General features: G+C 47.4%; 1 protein-coding gene across 5 annotated transcripts in view; it reads right to left on the bottom strand.

Moving 5' to 3' along the window:
• Positions 1-8,367, bottom strand: part of itgb8 (integrin, beta 8) — an 18,437-nt gene extending 10,070 nt beyond the window's left edge. For 3 of the 5 annotated variants that reach the window (XR_003890314.1, XM_029845378.1, XM_011608861.2), the window contains exons 1-12: positions 7,465-8,250; positions 6,468-6,553; positions 5,178-5,349; positions 4,972-5,078; positions 4,741-4,880; positions 4,428-4,593; positions 3,610-3,768; positions 2,762-2,857; positions 2,440-2,532; positions 1,563-1,703; positions 199-607; positions 1-115 (exon numbers count right to left, since the gene is read on the bottom strand). The exon at positions 1-115 is cut by the window's left edge and continues 108 nt beyond it. Coding sequence is in view for 4 of the 5 variants with exons in the window: in XM_029845378.1 (XP_029701238.1) it covers positions 1-115; positions 199-607; positions 1,563-1,703; positions 2,440-2,532; positions 2,762-2,857; positions 3,610-3,768; positions 4,428-4,593; positions 4,741-4,880; positions 4,972-5,078; positions 5,178-5,349; positions 6,468-6,553; positions 7,465-7,546 (1,766 nt within the window). In the remaining variant the exon portion in view is untranslated. Of the gene's footprint in view, positions 116-198; positions 608-1,562; positions 1,704-2,439; positions 2,533-2,761; positions 2,858-3,609; positions 3,769-4,427; positions 4,594-4,740; positions 4,881-4,971; positions 5,079-5,177; positions 5,350-6,467; positions 6,554-7,464 lie in introns of all 5 variants that reach the window. The other 2 variants (XM_029845377.1, XM_011608862.2) reach the window with 2 other exon arrangements.
• Positions 8,368-20,000: the final 11,633 nt, after the last annotated feature.

The following is a 20,000-nucleotide window of genomic DNA, read 5'->3' as shown; positions in this document are numbered from 1 at the left end:
CTACACAGCGAGCCGCTGGCTGATTGACAGGTTGCCGTGGAGATGGGGCAACTGCAGCTCTCACCTGTCCAGCCATCGGTGCACACACATTCGCTGGACACACACGCACCTCGTCCTGAGAAGAACAGACAAGCAACAGATGAGGATGTGTTAAAGAACTTATTTCAGTAAACACTGGATTATTGTGCGCACCCTCACCTCCACACGACAGGCCCTCATGGTAGGGGCAGGAGAAGTCATCTATCTCACAGTATTTCCCATACACTGCCCCAAGTTTGCTCCTATCACACACACACCTCCCACACTCACACACTCCCCGACCGCTGCAGTCTACATCAGCAACATCTGGTCTGCAGTTCCTGTTTGAACCTTTGTTTGAGTCCATAAGTTCATGATTTGGCCCCCTGTCCTCATCTTGCATCCCGCTGCATGGCGATTGGCCGTCGTTGCTGCAACGCTTTGTAACTCCACAGCTGCAGACACATTTAGAGTGGATCCTGACCACCGTGGATTCATTGTAACCCACCGGGTGAATTAAGACTGTTACGTCTTCGTCCCCGCCATCGTCAGGACAGGATCGCAGGCCAAAGGTGATCTTAAAGTAGGTCTGAGATGGAAAACAAGTCCTTGTCAGTTGTGCTGAGAGAGCAAAAATGATTCATTTTTATTCTCTTGCTTTGTCATCGCATACAACAGAATAATAAAAATTTCCATCACCCTTATTTTATGATTTGCTAATTAGCCAAGCATACAATATCTTATATTACGATAGGATTTTGAAAATATAACAATGTGGCTATATGGATCAGTATACATACAGTAGCATGTATGTTTAGCATACTTCTGCTGAATAGGAGCTGTTGCAGTTCTAGTTCCTGTTGCATACACATCTCAGACTGGACACCAAATCCTTTTTCATTTGTTTGTATAATAATAGCTTACATTAGCTATGATATGTGTTAAAATCATTGCATTAAATATAAAAGCCAATTAAACATTTGCTGCATGTATGTGCACACGTTTTAATCTGTATTTTGGTAAGCGTGTCTACTCTCCAAAATCCCATCTGGATTATTGTGTAACAGGATGAAATACTGTTGTGGATTAAAAAAAAACCAAAACTATAGAGATGCAATTAAGCATTAGTATGTAAAGAAGCTTAAACACTGGAGGACAGAGGAGGCTCATCTGCAGTTTAAGAACTGAGGAAAAAGAGATTTTGTCTGTTTTTGACCAGAGAAATCTGGTGTGGCCTGTTTTGGAGCAGGTATGTCAGCAGAGGATGTGGCCCGATTCTAAATTTAGGACTTGAGTAGAAAATGGTCACGGAATCACATGGAACTGTTTCTCCGTAAGATGCAGCCTGCAAGCTGCAAACTGGAATTCTTTGAAAATCATGAGCTCTCAGAGATGCCTGATAATGTGTCTGTGTGTGTGTGTGTGCGTGTTGTGTCCAAGAAATCCAACACAGCCATTAAACACTGAGGCTTACAAGGGTCATATTTTGTAATATTGAACACATTCTTTTCCTGTTGTTAGTCCTGTGGTGGTGAGGTGTTTACCGTCTGGTTGGGCTGCACCCCTGAGCAGCTCTGGCCCTTTAGAGTGGATCCCTCAGGACAGATGGGAGATACAGACACTGAGTACCTGTCAACAGCTTTATCTTCTACAGAGATGGAAACTTCCACTTCAGATAACAACCTCTGGATGCAAGGAGGGAGGAAGGAGTTGAAAAAAAGAAACACAAGAAAATGCAAATTATGGGGTTAAAAGAGGACCTGGGATTAAAATTTCAATGGGTATAATCTGTGCGACCGTAAAGTAATACGGCTATAATGAAAGTGTGATTAATCTAAGGTGTCACATGACGCCAGAAAGCTGTCACTGTCATCCCTTCTTTTGTTCTCCAACACAGATGGGTTTATGGGAACATAATGGGGCCAAAAATAGCATCTTTTTATTCATCCTTAATTAGGGGACCTTTTGCTTCATCCTGGTGAGATCTGATAGCTCTTTCAAAGCCTGTTTTTGTTCAAGCTCGGCTGCTTGTGTATGCCTGTGTTTGTGTGCCTGTGCGTATGCGTAGCTGTGTACCCGGCTCTGTGGATTCGGCAGATTCTCGGAGCAAACAATGGAGCGTTGTGCCTGAGGCAAGATTATAGCCCAGACCTCTGCCAACTATAACCTCTTGTTCTCATCTGTGCTTTCCTGTTCCGCCGGGCCTTCTGGGAGCGAAAAGCACCCCGGATAATCTGCTTTCTCAACTTTTGCATTGCAGTTGTGCGCAGAGAACTTTCCAGAATAAATAACAGCGTTTAAACCTCCAGCCGTGTCACGGGGACTTCTTAATAAGTGCACACAAACACAAGTCAAACATAAATAATTAACCAAAGGAGCTCAGTGGGAGCACAGATGGAGATAAAGTTTAACTGTCTGTACCTTGTATGCCTCCACCACCAGCTCAATGAGATTTGGGGCCTGGAAGAGGCCCAACTTTCCCAGGTAGGCGGCGGGTAACAGGCGGACCAACTCCTAAAAAAGGCAACAGAAGAAACAATCTGGTGGTTCTAAAGTGGCTCCACAATAAATTTCTGTCAAATTCCAGAGCCACAAGCGTGCCAAGTGAGTAGTAAAGTGAGTGCAGGGCAGGTGTTTGGTCCCTATCCTCAGAGCTACAACTAGGACGGAAATATTTGTTTTCCCACCCACACATGTGAGCAGATCTATATACAGAAGTGTGCACATGTGTTGGAGACATTACCTCATACCACTGGTACTGCTGCTTCTCCACAGCAAAGACAGAGTAGATATGGTTTTCAAGGAGCTTATCAGACAACTGACCCACGCTGGGGTGATCCTGCAAAGGAGACAACTTTTATAGTGACTCTGTGGATCTTGTAGATGGAATCAATCTCTACAAATGTACGGTTTTACTTAATTGTTTCATTTCAGCTCATCCATCCATGGGAACATCATGGGATCTACTAAACTGGTATTTGATGCTGTAAATAACCCTTTATTTCAGGTTTATTTGGTCAAATCAGATGCAGGGTTCAATGCTGTACTATTCTTTTCATTAGATTCTGTCAAAACCTGTAAAGTTAATGACCAATACATAACCTTAAAATATACTTATAATGAACAGGTTTTTAGGTAAAAGCTAATTATTTGGAGACCTTCCAGGGCCCTATTGATTAGGGTTGGGGGATGGGGTTGTGCTGGAGGTCGTACTGTAACCTTCCAGCTGTGACTTTTTAGAGGCTGAAGCTGCACGTATTTCACAACTCGCTGCTGCACAACAGCTGTATTTTTCACCACATACGACTCTCTCTCTCTCGCTCACTCTCTCTCTCTCACATTTTTCCTCTCTCCTTTTTTGTGCCTGAGAGACAGATGACCACCCACATGTTCATGGGCTGTTCTCATCACTGCCGCCAAGTGTCTGCTCATGTGGCACGAGAATTGAGTATGTTAACCAGCAATTAGAGTCCACAGTTTCCTGCTGCCTGTTTCACCAGCACCCATGCAGTAATCGACACAGATGTATGCTCACTTAAAGATTCAGCTCTTTCGAGTCTGACTTTACAGTGATTTTCCTCTTCTCCTCACCATCCTAGTGCTTCCTGTGTAGACATTGTTTTCCAGGTGACACAGGCCGTCGTGTGGCACGACGATCCCTGCCAGCCGGCTGTCCAGGGCCAGGTGAGACGGCTGATCAGTCATCAGGAGCAGTAGACGCTTGGCTTCTGATCGCCAACCCACTGCTTCCTAAATCAGGAATTTAAAAAACAACAACTATCAGGACACTGGAAAATGTTGAATGGTCATTGCTCCACGTCCTGATGCCTGTTCCTCCATGTTTGGTCAGCAGCATATACATGACTAAAGGGGCAAATATGTGCGCTGTTTATATTACAGCTGCAAATTCTAATGTTTTACTCATCTGAATGAGGTAGATTCCCAGGGGCCTTGTTCAAGTCTGCAACTTGTCACTGAGTATGAGAGAAAACGCTGTCTATTTTAGGAAACCGGCGAACGTGTACGAAGGACTGACATAATGGAGAGTCTATTTCAGGAATCATGACCACAGCAGTGTTTCCCTTCAGACTCAGGGCCCCCCTGCATACCATGATTCAGAGCCCTCCTGCAGCGGCAGCATAAGCAACTCTGTGTGTGTGTGTCTGCCATACCCTAGAGGTGGTGTCATTAGTTAGTGGGATTCCAGGGGTAATATATCCAGCGCCGAGTCAGACTGCCACCATTCTCTCAGAATAAAGACCTCTTTCACTGGCGTGCATTTATTACTTAGTTTTTCAACATGTACAAGATAGTTCTATTAACCTGAAAGGAGTCATTGGGTTTTTTCACACCAACGCATGCAGTGCATGGGAGCCTGGCGCCAAAAGATTTGCGCGTGCGCTACAAACCTGGCAGACGGCAGCTTGTAGCATGGCATCCAGACCTCCCTCAGGTGTGTCCATGTTGCCAGAGATGTGCTGACGTTTGATCACACGTGTGAACTCGCTCATATTTCCTGTCATGCTCAGGACGTGATGGAAGCCGTGGGCCGGGCGACAGCGGATCTCATAGTCACTGGTATGAGAGAGAACCAGTAGTAACACTGCAAGACTTTTAGGAACATGTGTGTTTAATGTAACGTATCCTTTGGATGCCCATCAGAGTCCCAAACTCTCAAATTCCTACATTCCTACTTCTTTAATCCTTTCAAGGAGTTTTTACCTGCAGGGGTTGTTGATCTTTGAGGGATGAACGTCAATGTAAGGAGAGACAGGTTTGTCAACAAATGAGCCAAAACCCAGCCAAAGGTCAGAGGAGTGCTCGGTCATGCGAAGCGTCAGAGCAACACCAACCGTCTTCAACTGCAGAGAGCAGAACAAATAAAGCAAATGTAAAAGTAAATGTGGTTATTTCAAGTAGACAATCCCCACAACTTTAGTCAGCTACACTTACATGATTCAGATTCTCCTGCATCGATGCTGATACATCAACAAGGTAGTAGAGATCCACGGGGTAACGCTGCAGCTGCTTCACTGCCACAACGACGCTGGCCTCCGAGCCTTGATAAACACACACCACCAACCAAACAATGGCCTTGAGCACAAATATCACCCGCTAACACCGTTCACCCATTTCACACTGGACCTGCGTCTGTCTACCTGGTGTTAGTGTGATGCTGATGTCTCCTGGGGACACTTGCGTGCTGCTGATGGTGGTGTTGACCACCACCTTGGTCTCCCAACGCTCCATGGACTCAGCTTCGCAGCCTCTATTGAGCAGATTTTCTGGCAGGTCGCAGCGCCAGCCCAAGTCGGCCCCATTCAGGAAGTCCTGAAAGGGGGAAAGATGCAATGAATAAAATGAAATGTCATTCCTCTGACAGGAGATGAAGCTGCCAGTCAACCCCAACAGCTACAGAACCAAGATGCTCGCTGATAGAAAAGATACGATGGGCCAGTTGATTTTCTTTTATTCCTATATTACAGCTTAAAATGCCATTTACAAAAATGAATAGAAGCACTCAGCACTCTTGTCTAATAGCCAGATGCCACCCATAGAGGGTAATAGCATCACACTGTACAGTTTTGGAGTGAATCAGTGACCTTTGATACCTCAGATTTTAAGAAACGAAAAGTAGAATGACTAGCATGTGAAAAACACAGCCCTGCCGACTGCTCATACAATTATAGCCTTGTTTTCTCGAAAGTCAACCAGCTCATACTGACTGAGCGGTTTACATAACTAGAATATCTGTTGGTTTTATAGCTGAAATCAACAAAGTTAACTCTTGCTTAACAGGAGGCTAAGAACGTGAGCTGGAAAGTTTGATACGGAAAGTTTTTTCTGGCTGCATTTTCGATTTGATATACAGAGAGGAACATGTCACAAAATGCTCCGATCGACCTTTACAAGATCTTAATCTGCTTCGTTTTCGGTGGTCGTGGATGCACAGCTGTGCTTGTGGGAGGTAAAGCCTCCTCTCACTCAAAAGACGTCATAAAGGTTAAAGTGCACGGAGGGGGAAAACACCTGAGATCTGTAAACATGCACATGTCGACAGTGTAGTCTGTCAACGGGGGCGGCGCTGGGCCTTGAGGCTGGTTTAGGAGGGGCTCTTTACGAGACTGACTGAGAGACACACAAACATGCAGGCAGATGCACTCTCTCAGAGAAAAACAGCAATACAGGTCGGCACCTAGACTAAACACATGGACACGCAGTTGCTCTGTCTCAGATGCCACATGAAGCACGCACCAAAACAGGCACACTCTTAGGTCAGAGGGCACTCCACTGAGCTCAAACATGCACATTATATTCACGTGTGTGGGTGGCATCAAAGCTTTGGTGTGTGTCATCTGAGAAAACTTTAAGGTCTGTCACGGCTGTTTTTCCCCTTCTTTTCTCTTGAAATGGAGCCTCAAACAAACTCTTTGCTACATGTTTCCCACCTCTTTGAAGCACCAGGCGCACTGTGGTCCATGGCTGAGGCACTCTGCACAAGAAGTGATACTAGCAGACAAACACATGGCGCCACCTGCAGAAAGAGAGTAACACAGTAGTAAAATGTTTGAAAACGTGACATTCACCCAAGGATAAAAGTGCAATGGGATGAAGCACCTTATTAGCATATGAAAGAGTGCAGGAATGTGTACGTGTCAAGGCTCATTAGTCATTCAGCCTAGCCCTTGTGGTGGTTTAGAGAGCATATCCACACTTTTGATGATGGAGGTACCACTTCTCAGTCATCTCAGGCAATTAAGCACCAAGTAATGGAGAAATGACTGGGAGTGTGGGAACAGGTGCTTAAGGTAAAGTGATGAGCTGGATTATTTGATGAGCTGGATTATTTCTCCCACATTTGAATCAGTGGTTGAATGCTAATTGTGTAAAAGCATTAGACTGATGCTCAGGGCGAGATATTATGCACATTAAGGATATTTAAAGGCTGACAAAATGCAAACAACATGGGGTAAGTGTAGTGTAAGCATGGATAGATGATTCATCGAGGCCTTTTGTCTCCTTGAATCCAATTTTCCCAGAACCATTTCCATGAGCTACATGGTTGGAATGTAGGGCAGAGAAAAGCTGCAGGTTGCTGAACAGTCCACTAAAAACTACTCTGACCCAATTAGTACTCCTGGCCCCTGGCGATCTCCTCCATGGATGAATCGTTTCACTTTTCAATTCATCCCAGAAGAGTTTGGACTTTAGATAAATCATTTCTGAGATGGGTAAAGGGAGAGGAAATTAAACATTTTCAAAGGGCTTATGGTAGAAACGAAACTTCCATTCATTAAGAGAAAGAGAAAGCAGTGTGGACCCCGTGCAGAGAGCACAGATGGGTGGGACGGGAGGTGACGATGCGCAGTGATCTCTCCACAAGATACAAGATGCATGGTAATTGCCGGGATCTGCAGTAATTGGCTCTAATGAGCCTCAACTCACCCGCACCGTGGTCTTGTGCGCAAAGAGACAGCGCGGAGTACAGCAGGACACACAGAGGGACGCTGCGGAGCCAGGTAGTCATATTAACCGATCCACGCCGAGAGGGCAACGAGGAGGCGCGGGAGGTCGCAGTACAGCTACTGGGGATGAACCGGGGGAGACCGGGCACCGCGCGTCCGCCACCGCGATAACAGTAGCCGGGAATGCCGGTCCTCGCCGCGGGGCATTGTCGTTCACCCAATAACCTTCTAATCCCGGAGAGGTATTCACATCCCCCGGTTTAAATCAGCTTACAAGGGCGCTCCCCCGTGGGCAACGAAAAGAGATGAAGCAATTGGCTGAATGCGGCGGATGCGGCACAAGTTCTGCCATCTATTCCCATCAGTGCGCAGGAGCGCTTCCAACGAGGATCCCCCGTCACGTAGCTCCCGCTGAGACAAAGCGGAGTTGGCGGAGTGCGTCAGGGTTGTATTCATCTGATGCGCAGCAACATGCTTGCTGAACATCCCGAGCGCAGTCGATTTAAGAGCTGCACTGACTCAGGCAGGCGGTACTATGGCAACGGCGCTCAACCAGAGAGAGAGAGAGAGCGAGCGATAGAGAGAGAGAGAACGTCAGGGAAGGAGGAGGAGGAAAAGGAGGAGGAAGAGGAGGAGGAGAGAGGAAAGCAATACAAAAAGCTCATGCTCCGAAGCTCTGTCACCGATGTTTTTGCTGCTTCTGCGTGTGTGTGTGTGTGTGTGTGTGTGTGCGTGTGTGTGTGTGTGCGTGTGTGCGTGTGTGTGTGTGCGCGTGTGTGTGTTGGAGGACCCAAACTGTTGGAAGTGCCGGTGGGTCAATCAAATCTATGTTCACAGAGTGCTGCCGAGAAAGGAGGGAGAGTTGCAAATGCAGATTCCATAGACATGGCGTAACCTTCGCCGCCACCCCAGCTGCTGCGCTGCTGCACTGAACCAGAGCCAAAGGCTTTGTAAACAAACTAACATTTTGAATCTGAGAAAAACAAAAAACTATACATTGTCAACAGCCACAGGTCTGGTTGATACAGTAGATATGTTTTTCTGTGTAATTGTAGCGGTGAGCGTGTCAGCGGTCCTCACCCACAGCATGTGACACAGTAGAAGCCTGGAGTCACTCCAGCTCTGCAAACACACCACACGTCTTCCTCCCGACTCGAGGAGCCCTCTTCCTCCAGGTCTAGTCTCTCCTCCCTGTCCGGTGATAAACCTGATAATGGGCTCCAGTATAAACACTTCCACAGCCCTATCATTGCTGCTCAACATCAGCATCAGTGACTCTACAGATGACACAAAACACTCCTTTATCACCCCCCCCCCCTCATTTTTTAAGCTCTTAACCCCCTCTTTCTGCCCCCTCTTGTGTTACTCTCCCACTGGTGTGTTTGCGTTAGCAGTCGCTGGACTTTCCATCACGCTGGTCTGATCTCATCACTCACCGCTCACTCTCTCTCTCTCTCTCTCTCTCTCACACACACACACACACACACACACACACACACACACACTTTCTCTCTCTCTCACAAACACACACACTCTCTCTCTCCCACAAACACACACACATGCTCTCTCTATGAGCGCCTGTGCCCTTATCCATTTTCCCCTTTAACACCTGCTCAGTGTTCTCTCTGAGTAGCCCCTCTACGAGTCGCTTGTGTCACCCACAATCCCTCTTTCTGCCGGCCGCACATTCTTGGGCTGAGTTGAAGTGAGTACAAAGTAGGGATCAATGGTGATGTGTGTGTGTGTGTGTGTGTGGGTGGGGGGGTGGGGGGGGTGGATGGGGATTCCCATGAATCGAACCAGCCACCACAAAAGCACACAACATCATTTTGAGATCTATTTTGGTATTTTCTACATATGTTTATGTATCGGGGCTGTGCTATAGCAAACACATCAACCTGAAATCCCCTCTCGTGTAATGTCAATACCTTATTTTCCCTTAATTAGCAGCCTACACTTATGGAGTGACGACATGTGTGCACAACATTACATGACCTGTGAGTACTGCTATTACTCAGATTCTACCCCAGACAGACACCTTTCAATCGCAGTTCCACATTGAACCAAAAATCATCCAGAGACCTTCCTGTGTTCCTCTTTGTGTGCGTTCGATATTTACACTATGGTGCAGGAGTTCCTCCTAAATTGTGCAGCAGAAAGTTAGACATTTGTTTAAAAACCCCATGTTCGAGGCTGCTGTGTTTGTACTGCTGACACTTCGCTACTTGAAATGTCACAAATAGGAAGAAGTGAGTTGTTGTGCTGACTACATCCTGGTTCTATGACAAGAATGCACGAAGAGATGTTCCTATTCTGATATAATGGTGCATTGTGCGCACGCCTGCAGATATTTAAGCTGAAATGATGCCTTTTCCTTAAAAAAAACAAACATTTTGCTTAATAACACAACAATCACAGTCATGAATGTGTTTTTTTCCACTCACCTTTCGGTCATCCTGAACTTGACACGTTTATCAAAAACATCTGGCTACAGCACCTCATCACCCAGCATTGATCTGCATTGGCATTAGGAACGCATTAAACGATGCAGTCTCCACAGTTCCCTCCAGAAATAGATGACTTTGAGGCTGATCGTTATCTAAATATAAATTCCCAACATGTTCAAAGCTTGGAACAAATCAATGGCACTCAGCCGCTGTGCAATTTACTGTTGAGTGTACTTGTGGATTTGCATCTAAGATATGAATTAGTGGCAAAAAGTGCAGACTAATAGACGCTTGCATCACTTTTATCGATGATTTTTCTTTCACAGTGCCGGTTATGGACAAGCAATCGGTAGAATCTTTGTAGTTGCTGTTCTCATTTCAGTATGACAAAGCGCCTTATTTAATGTGCTGTGCTATTTTTTTCTCCTGGCGAGGGATTCATGTGCATCTGTGCTTCATAAATAATATATGTTTACCTTCGGCATTCGTCTTCAGAAATGCACAGAAATGAGAGAAAATGAATCAGCCAAAGTGTGTGACATATGAAATTGGATGTAAAATAAATAATAAAATTCTTGTAAAATAGACAGCTATCATGTAGCCTGGAAAGACTGTCTATTAGTTTACAAAAAGGCCCTCTGTAAGGCTATAACAGCTTATTTTTCTTCTTTAATTGAGGAAAATAAGAGCAACCCCAGGTTTCTTTTCAGCACTGTGGCCAAATTAACCAAGAGTCACAGTGTTTTAGATCCACGTATCCCTTCTTCCCTTAGTGGTGAAGACTTCATGAGCTTCTTCACTGATAAAGTTCTAGCTATCAGAGAGAAAGCTAACCAGGCCATCCCAACAACTGGACCATCACCAGATGTGCTGACTGTGGGAACATACAGGTTCTCCAACGAGCCCTTAAACTCCTTCACCCCTATATATTTTTCTGAGGCGTCTTCGCTAATTCAGAAATCCAAGACCACCACGTGTCTTTTAGATCCCATCCCAACACACCTGTTGAAGGATGTTTTACCATTGATAGGCAGTTCTATCCTGGACCAGATCAATGGTTCTTTAGTGACAGGTTATGTACCCCGGTCCTACAAGGTGGCAGTGATCAAGCCGTTGCTTAAAAAAACATCACTGGGTCCTGACGTATTAACAAATTATAGGCCGATATCCAACCTTCCTTTTATCTCTAAAGTTCTTGAGAAGGTTGTGGTGACTCTAGTTGTGGTGAGCACCTGCAGAGGAACAGCCTGTTTGAGATGTTTCAGTCAGGCTTTAGAGCTCATCAAAGCACAGAAATGGCACTTCTTAAAGTTACTAATGATCTTCTCATAGCTTCAGATCATGGACTGGTCTCTATGCTGGTTCTGCTGGACCTCAGTGCTGCTTTTGATACAGTCGATCACAGCATCCTGTTACAGAGACTGGAACATGTGATTGGGATTAAAGGGACAGCACTAGACTGGTTTAGATCATATTTATCTGATAGATACCAGTTTGCTCATGTCCATGGGGTTCCCTCTTCATACAGTAAGGTTAGCCATGGGGTTCCTCAAGGTTCTGTACTTGGACCAATCCTCTTCACCTTGGACATGCTTCCCTTAGGGAACATTATTCGGCAGCATGGGATAAATTTTCATTGTTATGCTGATGACAATCAGCTCTATTTATCCATGAAACCAGAGGAGACAGAGAAGTTAGTGAAGCTTCAGACCTGTCTTAAAGACATAAAGTCCTGGATGTCTTCAAATTTCCTCCTCCTTAACTCAGGAAAAACTGAGGTCATGGTGTTTGGTCCTGAACCTCTCAGGGATAGATTAGATCACATGATCACTCTAGATGGTATTTCATTAACATCTAGTCTCTCTGTGAGGAATCTAGGAGTAACTTTTGATCAAAATCTCTCCTTCAACTCACACATTAAATTAGTCTCTAGAAGTGCCTTTTTTCACTTGAGGAACATCACAAAGATCAGGAAGCTACTGACGCGGCATGATGCTGAAAAGTTAATTCATGCTTTTGTTACTTCCAGGCTGGAATATTGTAATTCTTTATTATCAGGGTGTCCAAACAACTCTTTAAGAAAACTCCAGTTGATCCAAAATGCTGCAGCCAGAGTTCTGACAGGTATTGACAAAAGAGATCACATGACTTCTGTACTGGCGTCGCTTCATTGGCTGCCCGTTAAATTTAGAAATTTTTTTAAAACCCTTCTTTTGACCTACAAGGTCCTCAGAGTCCTAGCTCCATCCTACCTGGAGGAGCTAGTGATACCTTACCAGCCCAATAGACCGCTCCGCTCTCAGAATGCTGGTCTACTTGTGGTTCCCAGAGTTTCTAGGAGTAGAATGGGGGGCCGAGTATTTAGCTACCAGGCCCCCCTGCTATAGAACCAGCTCCCTGTCCAGGTACGGGAGGCTGACTCCATTGCGAGTTTTAAGATCAGACGTAAAACCTACCTCTTTGAAAAAGCTTATTGTTGTTAATTTTGTAGTTCCAGTTACTATCATAGATAGAAAAATTATCATACTTAGGGGGTCGTCTAATCATTAGGTCACATTCTAGCTATGCTGTTATAGGCCAAGGCTGCTGGGGTCCGGAAACATGATCACCTGACAGGCCTCTGTCACCCCACTGGGTCATGGTTTCCTCTCCTCTCCTTTCCTCTCCTTTCCTCCTCCTCATCAAGCAGACTAGTTATGATGATTCCTGTGTAGTTTTTCTGCTTCTCTCCCCCCCCCCCCCCCCTGTTTATTTACAGGTATCGCCGCCTTTCGGAGCTGCATGATGACCTCCAGCCCCGCTGACCCGTTGTATAGTGTATTTTTGTGTGTGTTTCTCTGTTCTGTGCCAGCTATGCTGTTATAGGCCAAGGCTGCTGGGGTCCGGAAACATGATCACCTGACAGGCCTCTGTCACCCCACTGGGTCATGGTTTCCTCTCCTCTCCTCTCCTCTCCTCTCCTCTCCTCTCCTCTCCTCTCCTCTCCTCTCCTCTCCTCTTCCTTCTCCTCTCCTCTCCTCTCCTCTCCTCTCCTCTCCTCTCCTCTCCTCTCCTCTCCTCTCCTCTCCTCTCCTACCTATTCTATCCTCTACCTTTCCTCCCCCTTCTCCTCTCTCTCTACCCCCCCCCCCCCCCCCCCCCCTCCCCCATCAGCAGGAGGGTCCCCCTACATGAGCCTGGTCCTGCTCAAGGTTTCCTCCTGTTAAAGGGGAGTTTTTCCTTGCCACTGTTGCTTGTCTGGGGTTAGGCCCTGGGATTCTGGAAAGCGCCTTGAAACAATTTTGATTGTATAAGATGCTTTATAAATAAAGATTGATTTGATTTGATTTGATTTGATGGCAAAAGTAGGGTGAAAGGAGGAAATTGTTTAAATTAAAGTGTATGTTGGATGATTTTGTGAGGAAAAGCACATGTAGTGTGACTTATTCCTTAATGAAAGTGAGACTGCATCTCAGAAAGAAAAATCCCCCACCTTCCCTTTCCACTGTTTTCACAAGTGTTGAGACCACGGCACCTATAAACCTCACAGTCATGCTGCTGGCCAGCTTCCGCCTCTGTCTTTCACTGTCCTAAAGAATTTAAACACTTCAGCACTTGATTCAGCCCACGCACGAGGCACAAGGTCCTGGTTTACAGTTGGAGGCTGGTGTACACTGGAATTTCAGAAAAGACATCTGTCCACTGTGACAGGCCTGAGGAAACCCTGTGGTTGTGACCAAGTTGAAGCTGACATTTCCAATGAGCATCGCTGGTCTTGTGGTGCGGTGCATTCACATGCAAGCAAAAACCAGCGCTTAAGTCTCCCACCATTTGAGGATGTGAACGCAGAAGAGGTCAGACCAATTTGATTGGTTTAGATTTTAGCTTTAAAATAAATGAAGTTGTTTCTAATTAAGAGATGACTGAAGAGCCATGTCTTATTAGAAACCTAATTCAGTGGAATGGAACAGGAGACATGCTACTGACACATCAAAGGAAACACTATCTGACCTATATGAGCTTTGTTCTGGTGTCTTAGTGCAGATGTCTCGCTCAATCTTACAATATTGTGATACTCAAAACAGTCTAACTATCAGATAGGCGATAAAGTGAACTGAAACTCATGCTTCCTATGTCGTTGCACAGTCGTCACAACATAAAGTGGTCAGTGAGGACTTTCCAGGGTTGGAGGAGATGCCCACACCACAACAACCGCAGTCATTGCATCACGTGAAGTCAGCAACTGACTGGAGGGTAGACGCAGCTGTTGCACATGTGTGGCGGCAGGCTGACGTGGGAAATCCTTCGGAAGTCGGTCGAATCGAATCTCAGACTGAGGACAAGCAGCCAAAGCACAAGGCCGACTTTGGAGATAGAGGTTGAAACTTTTTTAACTTGCGATAAAGTTCGCTGCAGCAGCTGGAAACAAAATAACTGTGGTGGAAAAAAAAATATGGTTAGTTAAATTCTGTGTCCAAAAAAATAAAATGATTACACCCAGTAATATTAAGAAAGAAGAAAAAACAACTACCGTATATATTGGGGTTGATGTTGAGCCATCCATCCATCCATCCATCCATTCTCTACCGCTTATCCGGGGTCGGGTCGCGGGGGCAGCAGCCTAAGGAGAGAAGCCCAGACTTCCCTCTCCCCAGCTACCTCCTCCAGCTCATCCGGGGGGATCCCCAGGCGTTCCCAGGCCAGTCGAGAGACATAGTCTCTCCAACGTGTCCTGGGTCTCCCCGGGGGTCTCCTGCCCTGAACACCTCACCAGGGAGGCGTCCAGGGGGCATCCTGACTAGATGCCCAAGCCACCCCATCTGGCTCCTCTCAACGCGGAGGAGCAGCGACTCTACTCCGAGCTCCTCCCGGATGGCAGAGCTTCTCACCCTATCTCTAAGGGAGAGCCCAGCCACCCTATGGAGGAAGCTCATTTCAGCCGCTTGTACCCGTGATCTTGTTCTTTCGGTCATTACCCAAAGCTCATGACCATAGGTGAGGGTAGGAACGAAGATCGACCGGTAAATCGAGAGCTTCGCCTTTCGGCTCAGCTCTCTCTTCACCACAACGGACCGGTGCAGAGCCCGCATTACTGCGGACGCCGCACCGATCCGCCTGTCGATCTCCCGCTCCATTCTTCCCTCACTCGTGAACAAGACCCCGAGGTACTTAAACTCCTCCACTTGGGGCAGGATCTCCTCCTTTACCCGGAGAAGGCACTCCACCTTTTTCCGGTCGAGAACCATGGCCTCGGATTTGGAGGTGCTGATTCTCATCCCAGCCGCTTCACATGCGGCGGCGAACCGATCCAGTGATAGTTGGAGGTCACGGGCCGATGACGCCAACAGGACCACATCATCTGCAAAAAGCAGAGACCCGATCCTGAGGTCACCAAACCGGACCCCCTCAACACCATGACTGCACCTAGAAATTCTATCCATAAAAATTATAAACAGAATCGGTGACAAAGGGCAGCCCTGGCGGAGACCAACCCTCACCGGAAACGAGTTCGACTTACTGCCAGCAATTCGGACCAAACTCTGGCACCGATCGTACAGGGACCGGACAGCCCGTATCAGCGGGCCCGACACCCCATACTCTCGGAGGACCCCCCACAGGACCTCCCGAGGGACACGGTCGAATGCCTTCTCCAAGTCCACAAAACACATGTGGACTGGTTGGGCAAACTCCCATGCACCCTCGAAGACCCTGCTGAGGGTGTAGAGCTGGTCCACTGTTCCACGCCCAGGACGAAAACCACATTGCTCCTCCTGAATCCGAGGTTCGACTATCCGGCGGACCCTCCTCTCCAGTACCCCTGAATAGACCTTACCAGGGAGGCTGAGGAGTGTGATCCCCCTATAGTTGGAACACACCCTCCGGTCCCCCTTCTTAAAAAGAGGGACTACCACCCCGGTCTGCCAATCCAGCGGCACTGCCCCCGATGTCCACGCGATGTTGCAGAGTCGAGTCAACCACGACAGCCCTACAACATCCAGAGCCTTAAGGGACTCTGGGCGGATCTCATCCACGCCCGGGGCCTTGCCACCGAGGAGTTTTTTGACTACCTTGGCAACTTCAGCCCCGGAGATACGAGAGCCCATCTCCAGGTCCCCAGGCCCTACTTCCTCACTGGAAGGCGTGTTGGTGGGATTGAGGAGGTCCTCGAAGTATTCCTTCCACCGATCCACAACATCCCGAGTTGAGGTCAGCAGCACACCATCACCACTATACACAGTGTTGACAGTGCACTGCTTCCCCCCCCTCAGACGCCGGATGATGGTCCAGAACCTTTTCGAGGCCGTCCGAAAGTCGTTCTCCATGGCCTCACCGAACTCTTCCCATGCCCGAGTCTTTGCCTCGGCAACCGCCGTAGCTGCACTCCGCTTGGCACGCCGGTACCTATCTGCTGCCTCAGGAGTCCCACAGGCCAGTAAGGCCCGATACGACTCCTTCTTCAGCTTGACGGCATCCCTCACCGCTGGTGTCCACCAGCGGGTTCGGGCATTGCCGCCACGACAGGCACCAACCACCTTGCGGCCACAGCACCGGTCAGCTGCCTCAACAATGGAGGCACGGAACACGGTCCACTCGGACTCAATGTCCCCCGCCTCCCCCGGGACATGGTCAAAGCTCTCCCGGAGGCGTGAGTTGAAGCTCCTTCTGACAGGGGACTCTGCCAGGCGTTCCCAGCAGACCCTCACAACACGTTTGGGCCTGCCAGGTCTGTCCGGCATCCTTCCCCACCATCGGAGCCAACTCACCACCAGGTGGTGATCAGTTGACAGCTCCGCCCCTCTCTTCACCCGAGTGTCCAGAACATGCGGCCACAAATCCGATGACACAACCACAAAGTCGATCATCGATCTGCGGCCTAAGGCGTCCTGGTGCCAAGTGCACATGTGGACGCCTTTATGTCTGAACAAGGTGTTCGTTATGGACAATCTGAGACGAGCACAGAAGTCCAATAACAAAACAACACTCGGGTTCAGATCAGGGGGGCCGTTCTTCCCAATCACACCTCTCCAGGTCACACTGTCATTGCCAACGTGAGCATTGAAGTCACCCAGGAGGACGAGGGAGCCCCCAGAAGGGGCACTCTCCAGCACTCCCTCTAAGGACTCCAAAAAGGGTGGATACGCTGAACTGCTGTTTGGACCATAGGCACAAACAACAGTCAGGATCCGTCCCCCCACCCGGAGGCGAAGGGAGGCTACCCTCTCATCCACCGGGGTAAACTCCAATACACAGGCACTGAGCTGGGGAGCAACCAGAATTGCCACCCCTGCTCGTCGCCTCTCACCATCGGCAACTCCAGAGTGGTAGAGAGTCCAACCCCTCTCAAGAAGACTGGTTCCAGAGCCCTTGCCGTGCGTCGAGGTGAGGCCAACTATATCTAGTCGGAACTTCTCAACCTCGCGCACCAGCTCAGGCTCCTTTCCCACCAGAGAGGTGACATTCCATGTCCCTAGAGCCAGTTTGTGCAGCCGGGAATCAGACCGCCAAGGTCCCTGCCTCTGGCTGCTACCCAAAACACAATGCACCCGACCCCCTTGGCCCCTCCTGCAGGTGGTGAGCCCACGGGAAGGGGGTCCCATGTTGCCTCTTCGGGCTGCGCCCGGCCGGACTCCATGGGCAGAGGTACGGCCACCAGGCGCTCGCCAACGTGCCCCACCCCCAGGCCTGGCTCCAGGAGGGGGCCCCGGTGACCCGCATCCGGGCAAGGGAAACTTGGTACCAATGTTGTTATTCATCATCAGGGGGTCTGGGCTACGCTTCGTCTGATCCCTCACCTAGGACCTGTTTGCCATGGGTGGCCCAGGGATATAGCCCCAGACAACGGAGCTCCTGGGATCATTGGGACACGCAAACCCCTCCACCACGATAAGGTGGCAGCCCAGGGAGGGGTGATGTTGAGCCACATGTACTCAAACCTACATTGACATTTGACAAAATCAACATTGACATTTTGTCAAATGAATTGTTGTCTGTCTAAAGATTGATTGTGGGTTAATTACAAATTAATACATTTTAGAGGATTTAATCCATGTTTTTTTAAAAGTTGGGTCCATCTCTAATATTTTTAGCAAAATAGAAATCAATCCTAAAACAGCCTAAATATTATAAGAAAGTTGTACCTTTTTATTGTGATACACAGTCTCCTAAATTTAGATTTTAATTTCCCTATCAAAACTATCATGTAAAAGCTGTGAGTGCAAAAACAAGCAACTTCCCCCCGAAAAATGATTTTCCTTATCTGATTTTGCTTTCTGAAACACTCGCACTCGGTTGTCCTTGAAATGTGAAAATGAAACCAGATTAGAGAATACCAGTTTATCTGTTCTTCTTGTTTTGCCCCCCCCCACGCACACGCACACACACACACACACACACAAACACACACACACACACACACTTGCCCGGTCATCGTGGAGAGTCCCTGCTTTTCTCACCCACTTCCTGGGTAACAAACAGGCTGTTCTAGCACCAGCCTGACAATAACAATGACAGAGGTAGGCATGGCGGTCACGCTCAAGGACTCTGCTGCTGTGGCCCGATCCAGGGCAGTAACACACTCAGGACTCCAGGGTTGCAGCAGCAGCAGCAGCAAGGAGTAATAATCACACACCATCCTGTGATTCTGTCCTCACACACACGCATACTCATCACTGCTTCCTCTAAATCTCCACCCAGATTATATTTATTTGAACCAACTAAGCCAGCAGCATGGAAATGGGCTCCACTTTCCAGGTAAAACACCCACTAGTGAAAGCGGCATAAGCTCTGCCCGACTTGGTCTGATGTGATTCAAGCAGTTCCCCCCCCGCCCACACACACACACACACACACAGGAATTTATGGAGTAACCGGATGGTTTTCCTTTCACGGCACCGTAATTACATACTGGTTCTTCAGAAATATGCAGTTTCACTGAGTTTTACTGTTATTCTGAAACAAACAGCACCCTCATCTTCCTGGTAATTCGTGTGGATTGACCTTTGGATTTCATGGGCGGTCTGCAGTGAAAACAATAACTCACCCAGAAAACTATTTAAAGATGAATCAACTTTCTTTCAATAATGCATTCTGTCTAACAGTCAGAACACATATGGAGCCTTAATGAGCCAAATCAACATGACCTTTGAACTCTGACAACTTCACGTCTTTCTTTTGTGGTAGCTGATGCTGGCATGAGAATAGACGGTCCAGTGATGGACTGGCAACTCATCCAGGGTGTATTTCAGCCTCTGGGCCTACTCTAAGCATCTTTCTATGACAGAACGTGACCAGTTTCATTCAGACAATGGAGGATTGATGCTCTCAAATACAACATCCCCTTCTTTCTTTCAGTCTGTTCAGAGTATTTCAATTCAAATATTGTGGAAAAATTAAAATTAAATCTATATGAACTATTAGGGTTATACTATGCTCTCTTAAAGATTGTATCAGTATGAAGTTCATACAGGCACAGATACAAAAAGGAGGCAAGGACTGATCTGGATTAGGGATTATGGTAAAAACAGAATGTAATGTATGTGAGCAGGGTCTCTGGAGATAAAAGCATACTTGCTGAGGAGCAACTCAGCAAGTATGTGGAGAAAAACAGCAAACCCAGTATTTATTGGGAGAGGACAAATCTTCAGTGGGAAAAGGTAGAAAGAATACCTAAACCCACCAGTTGCCCTGCCACTCCATTGCACCTGAGGTCTGCACCAGGTGAAGGTATAGTCCTGCTTCCTTCAAGGACTGACTGAAATTCCTCATGTTCCTCATGTTATACTGGGACCCATCAATTCTATGAGGAGCGGATATAAAGACCAGCAAATGTATTTATTTTGTTGTTTAAGCAAGCTGTCCAAACAGGAAGGCTAGGGAAAAAGCAGTTGATGACTGAGTATTGAGAATGTAATGGGAGTAGTGGGAGTGGTGTAAATAGATTTATGTTTATGTTGTTGCTTTGCAAACATTGGTTGAAGTTCGAGATTTCCCGACAAACTAATGTTCCTTTTTGGGGAAACAGCAGCCCCATCGCTTTACAGTGTGTGTGTGTGTGTGTGTGTGTGTGTGCGCGCGCGCGTGCGTGTGTGTG

The sequence above is a fragment of the Takifugu rubripes genome, chromosome 12, assembly GCF_901000725.2.
Source record: "Takifugu rubripes chromosome 12, fTakRub1.2, whole genome shotgun sequence".
NCBI classification, from domain to species: domain Eukaryota; kingdom Metazoa; phylum Chordata; class Actinopteri; order Tetraodontiformes; family Tetraodontidae; genus Takifugu; species Takifugu rubripes.
Note: the sequence above shows the minus strand (reverse complement) of the source record. Positions and strands in the feature narration are given on the sequence as shown.